At 44.4% G+C, this 8,964-nt stretch overlaps 1 protein-coding gene across 1 annotated transcript; it reads left to right on the forward strand.

Annotated features, from left to right (window-relative positions):
* The first annotated feature begins 6,104 nt into the window (after nucleotides 1-6,104).
* Nucleotides 6,105-7,544, forward strand: LOC137665091 (syncytin-1-like). Its single transcript, XM_068403885.1, has one exon. It carries the CDS (start codon nucleotides 6,114-6,116, stop codon nucleotides 7,317-7,319), a length of 1,206 nt encoding a protein of 401 aa, XP_068259986.1. The 5' UTR covers nucleotides 6,105-6,113; the 3' UTR covers nucleotides 7,320-7,544.
* Nucleotides 7,545-8,964: the final 1,420 nt, after the last annotated feature.

Here is an 8,964-nt window from a genome sequence, read left to right on the forward strand (position 1 = left end):
CAATGATCCAATCATATAATTGCTACGGCTTGTAAGCTCATAGAAATAACCAATCAGGAATAGCCACATAGCTTCGTGCCTTGCTTTTACAGTATAAATATACACTGTGTAACCGAATAAAGTTGGAACATTCACGATAACTCCATGAGTGCAGTGTTTGATTCTCGCTCACCGCAACATCTGGCGCCCGAACAGGGACATCGAGAGCCGTGCCCTAGAGACGCATATCGGCGTTGAAGGAGCAGAGCCCGCCGTCCTTACATTTCAGGTAAGGCTGGGCTGTTTTTGCGGTAGAGGGATACTGTTAGCCGGCTAAATTCTATTACGAAAAATGGAGGCGGAATTTGCCGCCGCGGAACGGCTCTTACTTGCTATTCTCTCAAAGAGAGGTGAAGCCGTTACGGATAAGCTGTTAAAAAAGCTGATTACATGGGCACGAGACCATGGACATTTTAAGCAGCCTCCAGCGCTGTTTTCAAGGGATGAGTGGAGAGCTGTGGGGGACACTATGTGGCAACTCACTATTGACGATAAAGATAAGAACATTAAGGAATTGAAAGTACCTTGGCGTATAGTGATCAATGCATTAGATGCTATGAAGGCTGAGACAACAGTTGCGGCAGCTGCTGTGCAAGCACTCTCGCCAGTGGTGACGAAGCAACCTGATGCTAACGTTAGTTCTGGTAGTCCGCTACCTTCTCCGCCGTGTTTTGCATTCCCAGTGCAGATTGATTGCCCGCTTCCAATCAAGGGCCGCAAAGGGACTGCTTGTAACTCCGTTTCTGAACTTTTGAATACTCGTGTAACCGCCCCGGTGCCGTTACCTGCAGTGTTACCCCCTTTGCCGGACACTAATGTTACACCATCAGCACCCCCTCCTCCTGTTGAATTGAGGGAACAAGAACAGGGAGGACCCAGTTGCCGTCCACCCTCTCCAGCTTCAGTTCCGCTTCCAAAAGACTCTGACGGGATAGATGAAGGAGAGGCCAGTGCAGCGACTAGTGCTGACACGCTGAACCTACAATTGCTGCAAAATATGATGAAAGACCTGGAGCTACGGAGCCAGGCGTCGTTGGCTCGTGTTGAACAACTGATACAGGGCATTCCTCAGCTAAATTCTGAGTCGACCACTCCGTCCCTGTCCCCTTTACACGCTGTTATAAAAGGGGGGGCGGCGAAAGGGGGAGGGGTGGGGGGAGGGGTGAAGCCGAAGCGATGGTGCGGGATGGTACGCGATGCTATTATAGAAGGGGGATGGACACCTGAAATGTTGGCATGTCCTATTGTGTTGAACGATCAGGGTGAGAATGTGTATGCGAAACATGAGTGGAAAGTTATACAACAAGCCATTAAGACAATTAGAGAAAACGGTCTAAAGTCTGAAACAGGTCGAGCCATGTTAAAATGGCTTCACACATATGAGCCCATTATTCCTGTCGATTGTGATGAGCTTGCACGAATGTTATTGACCCCATCTCAGCATCTTTTGTGGTTTCGTGAATGGGCACGGTTGGGTAGAGAATTACAGAACCGACCCCGAGCAGAAGATGATCCCTTGGCTGGGTTGCATGCTGACATGATCACAGGGACTGGGCTGTATACTTCTATAGAAGAACAATTACGATATCCTCCCTATTTAATTGATATCGTAGTGGATGCAGCATTACGAGCATATGATGCCGTACCTGACGGAGATGCCCCTCCCTCATTTACTAGTGTCCGACAGGGGTTAACCGAGCCGTATTCACATTTTATTGACCGGTTACATGCCGCAATTCGAAATTCTTCTCAGTTACCTAATGACAATATGGAAAGTGTGTTTCGATTATTGGCTTTTGAAAATACTAATGCAAAAACGAAGGCGGTGCTAGCCACCCTCCCTAAAACGGCAGATGTGTCGGATATGATTGAATTGGCATTGCGAGCCGAACAGGGTGCACAAGCAAAACATATAGCGGGGGCGGTAGAAGCAGCCATGGCACCAACTACATCTGTGATTGCTGCCGCTGTACAGCAATTGTCTCGACGTACAAAGCCAAAGGGCACGTCAGGTCGCACTTTGTGTTATCGATGTGGTAAAGAAGGTCATTTTAGAAGGGCATGTCATGTGTCGGTATGGTGTGACAACTGTCAAAAAGACAACCATGCTACGGCCGTGTGTAGGGGTTCAAAAAACCCTCCGCGGAGCGCGGGCCCTCGAGCGCAGACACAAGTAGGGGCTGCGCAACTCACATTCCCGGTAACCAATTCACCAGCGGTGGCCCCGCAACACGAGGCAGCTTGGGAATCGATTTGGAAGCAGCAGCAACAGTAACTTTACTAACTACTAACCCCGTTAAGATTCCCACTACCACCTATGGACCGTTAACACCTGACAAATCCGTTGGTGCTTTATTGATTGGCCGGTCTTCCAGCGGAATAAATGGATTAATTGTGTTACCTGGCGTGATTGATGCCGATTATATGGGACAAATAATGATCATTGCATATGCTCTACAACCACCTCTGACGGTAGAAAAGGGAATGCGAGTTGCTCAGCTTGTTTTTTGGGAACGGCACATTAAGACGCCAAGTGCCTTAAGTAACGATAGAGGTGATAAGGCCTTCGGATCCACTGGCAATCAACTAGTTAATTTGGTGCAAAAAATGCAACAGCGACCAATGATTCAACTACGGGTGGAGTTCCAGGGACATGGATATACAATTCCAGTCATGTGTGACACTGGGGCAGATGTAACAATCTTATCTCGAGAAAGTTGGCCCACAAAATGGCCTTTACAACAGGCCTTAGATTCAGTGCATGGTGTGGGTGGAGGAGGAATACCCATGCAAGCCCAGAAACCGGTGCGCTTAATTTTGCCTGAGGGTCAGATTGTCACTTTATGCCCTTATGTAATGTCGCTACCCGGCAATTTACAAGGATTGCTTGGTAGGGATATGCTATCCCAAGTGGGAGCAACAATTTGTATCCCACCGCCAAATTTAGCCTGAAGGTCACTGTTGAGACGCCACCCATACCAGCCATTCAGTGGAAAACAAATGAACCAGTGTGGGTTGAACAGTGGCCATTATCTCAAGAGCGTCAAAAAATAGCTGCTCAGTTGGTAGAGGAGCAGCTAACAGCGGGCCATGTACAACCTTCTATTAGTCCCTGGAACACCCCTATCTTTGTTATCCCAAAAAAGTCTGGCAAATGGCGCTTGTTGCATGACCTGCGGGCAGTGAATGAGCAAATGATAGCCATGGGGGCGCTACAACCTGGTTTACCCTTAGCAACAATGTTACCTGAGAATTGGCATTTGCTAATTATTGACTTGAAGGATTGTTTTTTCACCATTCCTTTACAACCACAGGACACTTGTCGTTTTGCCTTTACCTTGCGCAGTACTAACCATGGGGAACCGGACAAAAGATATGAGTGGGTGGTTCTCCCCCAGGGTATGAAAAATAGTCCGACTATGTGTCAAATGTATGTGGCGTGGGCGTTACAACCTCTGCGAGAAAAACATGAAGACTGGATTATTTATCATTATATGGACGACATTTTGTTTTGTTCCGCCTTCCCTTTTGTAGACCAGGACGTTCAGACTATTACTCAGATCTTTCATCTTCGAGGTTTACAGGTGGCACCTGAAAAGATACAACGAGACACCCTTTGGACGTATCTTGGATGGAAAATCACAGAGAAGGAAGTGAGACCTTTACGGCCAATATTGATACCGCCTATCAAAACCCTAGCGGATGTGCAGAAACTTGCAGGTGACCTACAATGGTTGCGCCCGATTACGGGCCTTACAAATAATGAGTTACAACCCATTACTGCGCTGTTGCGGGGCACGGATCCCTCACAACATATTGAGTGGACACCTGAACTCCAATCTCACTGTGCCTCTGTGGGTGATAAGATCCTTCATGCATTTGCCGATCGACGTCACCCCAATCTGCCTTTGTTGTTAGCCTGTTGTTCCTTAACACAGAACCCTTGTGCTTTGCTCTTGCAGGTTCCTAAAGAAAAAGGGGGAGTGCGCATATTAGAATGGGTGTTCCCACCTCAAACACCTTCCAAAAGTCTTTTTACGCCCTCTGATGTTTTTGCTTTGTTAATTGTCAAAGGCCGGAAGCGATGTGTTGATGTGGCGGGGCAAGAACCCGATGAAGTCTGGGCGGCGATCCAGACGCAGCCGTTACTGGAGTGGGTTATTGCTCAATCCACAGCAATACAGCTTGCCCTGGAGGGTTATACAGGACCTGTATGGGCCCGGCAATTATGTGATGCTCGCCTACAGACCATTGTACAAAATGTGTGGCGACCAAGAGAATATGTGCAGGAGAAACCTATCGAAGGCGCTCTCATGGTTTTTACAGATGCTGGCCGCCGAACAAAGAGAGCTGCTTGCGTTTGGCAGGAGGATGGCAAATGGGTGCATCACGTAATTCAGGGCACTAATGCGGACTCCCTTCAGACATTGGAGCTAACAGCCATAGTATGGGCCTTAGAGACCTGGAAGACCAGTGCTATAAACGTGGTTACGGACTCACAATACGCGGTGGGGGTGGTAAAACGCATTGCAGAGGCAATAATCAAACCAGGAAAAAGGGAACGGTTGTTAGATCTGTTTTTGCATCTACAGAAGGTAATGTTACAACGTCAGCAAACCTGCTGTATCCTCCATGTTCGCAGCCATATGCTTAGCATAGGTCTTGGGGAAGGAAATGAGCGAGCGGATCGCTTAGTGGCTATGGGCCATCAAGGACCTGTAGATCAGTTCCAAGCAGCACGAGTCAGTCACTCCATGTTTCACCAGAATGCTAAAGCATTGCAACGAACCTTTCGCCTACCCCTTGTTGATGCTCAAGGAATAATTAAAGCCTGTGACACCTGTAGTCGACATAGTGGTCCGTTGGGAGTCGGGGTTAATCCCCGAGGACTTAAATCTTGTGAAATATGGCAGATGGACGTTACCCATTATCCTAGCTTTGGGCGTCTGCGGTATATTCATGTGACCATAGATACATTCTCACACATGATATGGGCAACACCGCAAGCAGGGGAGAAAGCCGTACACGTTATTCGACATTTATTAGCATGTTTTGCTGTTATGGGAGTACCACTCACCCTTAAAACAGACAATGGCCCAGCTTATGTAAGTAAAAAGGTAAAGCAGTTTTTACAGACATGGGGTGTGACCCTAATCACAGGAATTCCTCACAATCCTACAGGTCAGGCTATCATAGAAAGGACGCATCAGACATTGAAAACATATCTAGAAAAACAGCAGGAGGTTAATGTAACCGACCCCTCAACCAGGTTATCTAAGGTATTATTTACTCTGAATTTTTTAAACATCACTGAACAGCGACACTTACCGGCAGTGCTGTTACACTTTGGTAAGCATGAAATTTCGAATACTTCAGAGGTACTGGTGGAGTATAAAGATCCTGTCTCTGGTGTCTGGAAAGGACCTGTGCAACTCATATTTACCGGTAGAGGCTATTCTTGTGTTTCAACAGGGGAAGGACCCCGCTGGATTCCATCCAAGTGGACTCGAGCTGTAAACCCCAAACCGTAATCTGGCGACAGCTATCGAGTGTCCGGTCTGCGAACATTGTCATCCATGGATCCTTGTGGAATGTGAAGGTTGCAAATCGCAGTGGTGGAAACGTAGTAACCAAGCTACCCGGTGGTGTCAAGCATGCTATAATCAACAGTTTGATGTCATAAGAATCTTAAAGGTTACAGGCCACGTGGACACAGACTCTGAGTCTTGGATATATTACCAACAACAGTGGGTTAATTGGATAAGGGAACAAAATCGGGAATTTTATGTTATTTCAAGTGAATGTAGTAAAAGCAACCTGGTTCCACATATTTGGAGTATACAGCCTGAAAGGTGGGATCGAGTAAAACGCTATTGCGCTGTTCGCTTTGCATGGAAAAAATTCCAGGGTAAAGTACATAGAAAAGAATTAGAGTATTATAAACAAGCATGTTTAGGTTAACAGCTCTGATTTTTAGCTTATGCTATGCTTTTGCCTATTTACCTGCTCAACCAAAGCAAAACATTTGGATTACCTTAGCTAACATGACAGGACAGGATGCAATTTGTTTATCCATGGCTTCACCAGATAACCCTTTTAGCACATGCTTAGTAGGAGTACCCGATGTGGAATGGCCTTGCCCGTCAACCGTATTGGGGTTGTGTAGCACTAGTACGTATGTAGATAACTGGGATGGAATTGTGCCACATCTACCACAGGCACCTCTAGAGCCTCAGGAACTGGAAATATTAGGATCCTTGAAGGCAGATCATTGTGTGATGTTTAACTATATATCAGTACAACACAGCCAGAATTTTACGGTCACTGTTAATGCAACAAGTGTCTATTATCAAAATACCTCTAATTGGTGCAGTTATACATCGACCAGTATTTCTCGATCAAGCACCACACCTATCGCCTTGCCCTCGGGATTATTTTTGATTTGTGGTGATCGGGCATGGCCCGGAATCCCCTCTCACTTAAAAGGAGGGCCATGTACAATTGGAAGGCTTACATTGTTGACGGCAAACAATTCGATGATTTTGAATATAACTCGACGGCATAGACAACAAAAACGAAGTAGTCATGCTTTTACCAAAGATTGTGACTCAAACGCAGACTTTTGGTCACTAGAACAGCGCGTGGCAGCCTCCCTTTTGGCCCCGGGAGTCGCTGCAGCACAAGCATTGGCAACATTAAACAAATTGGGCTGTTGGTTAGCAAAACAAACAAATGCTACCTCATCGGCATTATCTGAGTTACTCCTTGATGTCGATTCAGTACGTCATGCTACATTACAAAACCGGGCTGCAATTGATTTTCTATTACTGGCCCATGGTCATGGATGCCAAGATTTCGATGGCATGTGTTGCATGAATTTATCCAGTCATTCTAAATCCATTCATGCACATATCCAAGAATTAGAACGGTTGACCAAACAGCTGCAAGAAAATTCTGGCTGGGGATTAGAAGACTGGTTACGCTCATTAGGATTTGGGCCATGGATAACGTCGCTTATAAAATTGATATTAATAGGATGCTTAGTTTGTTGTGCATTATTAATCATGTTACCTTGTTTTTGTGTTTGTTTGCAACGGATGATTAACAATACGGTACAAGTAATGTTTAAACAGACGCTCCTCGTAGCTAAAGAAAAAGGGGGAATTGTGGACGACTTTCTAGAGGATAGAGGACATGGAAAAATACTAGAGCTGTATCAGCAGGGTTTGGGGTCATCACGAGACACTCTGGTAAACAAGTTTGAGGAACTTGGTATTTAGCGAAATCTCTAGCGGATGTGGGAGACGGAACCAGGAGCAGATTGCGAGACTGCCTGGCGCCTCTACCAAGACAGCTGGACAGCAACAATGATCCAATCATATAATTGCTACGGCTTGTAAGCTCATAGAAATAACCAATCAGGAATAGCCACATAGCTTCGTGCCTTGCTTTTACAGTATAAATATACACTGTGTAACCGAATAAAGTTGGAACATTCACGATAACTCCATGAGTGCAGTGTTTGATTCTCGCTCACCGCAACAAGCAACTACTGCAATAACTTTATGCAGGACCTAACACGGAAAGTCTTGCAAATCACTTGCAGTACCTGAAGTGTAGCCTTATGTAAAAATGAAGTGAAAAAGTAATGAAGAATTTTTAATGTTATATATTTAAATATTTATTCTACTCAGATGGTGTGATAGAAAAAGGTGTAAAACATAAAGAATGAATAAAACAAAGAAGAACTTTAAAAAAACTGTTTGCTGGGCAGATGACAAGTAGGTTGAAATTTCTAAATGCACTTATCAGTACACTGCTGCTTTACTTTCCCTGAAAATGAAGCATTTTCCATTTTTGTTGAAACATTTTAAGATTGGCAGCTTACATACTACTCCTTCTCACTCCCAAGAAAACATATTTTTATTACTTCAAAAACGCAGTTAATGCCGCTTTTAAAGTTATGCACTTCTTCTACAAAGACCTTTAAGTATGAATATTCTCTCCAAGTCTTTTATTATTCCAGACCAAGAAGATGAAAGTGTTTGATCATTAAATTCCTCCAAGATATGTATAAAGAATATATGTTTACAAAAATTTCGAGTTAAAGTAATAGACTGAAAAAGCATCACATACAAATACAGCAAGTTACTTTTTGGACAGATCATGTCTAAAGTCACAGTTCAAGCAGTGTAGGTCAGCTGACCTGCTGGCAGCTTTATTTAGCAAAGTCAAATGACTGACTTTTTTGTTTTGTTTTGCTGATAATGCTGGGATAGTAGTATTGGTTGAGGTGTGATCATTTTTTTCCTGTGATACTTCTAAGATGTTGAAATAAGAAATAAAACATACAATATTTTGCATGTAATGTTCCAAATTCTCTCATCATTAATTTTGTCTTTTGTAGAAACAGTCATAGAGTAATTTCAAAAATTACAATTCTTCACAGTTTGGTTAAAAGTGATAAACACATCTGCTTCCCTCCTAAGCATGACCTATCCCTAATTAATCAGAAGATAAATTGCACCACAAGAGTGACCACTGCCTCACCTGTTTTAGCCAAAGCTCTGTGAATGTCACCGGTGGAAAACTGAGATAGTAACATACAGTCCTTTATGTCAGCTGAGGCTGGAGTTGGCTCTTGTGTAACTTTCTAACTTAAGTTGGAAACTGAGAAGGAAGCAGAATAAGAAAACATAAAATTGTTCCCAAGTGTATCCAAGATTGTGCAGCAAGGACCCCTCCACCACTACCATCACCATGAATATCATCCTCCTTCTAGCAAGGATCCCAGGACACTGTTGGCTAATTGGAAACTTGCTCCCATCCTACTCTTCTTGAGGAATGCTCAGGTGTCTGCCCAGAGGAACATTGCAACAGTGTATAAAACAGGGATACCAGGAAGTTTTATATAACCATTTTAAT

Source organism: Nyctibius grandis, chromosome 6, assembly GCF_013368605.1.
Source record: "Nyctibius grandis isolate bNycGra1 chromosome 6, bNycGra1.pri, whole genome shotgun sequence".
NCBI lineage: Eukaryota > Metazoa > Chordata > Aves > Nyctibiiformes > Nyctibiidae > Nyctibius > Nyctibius grandis.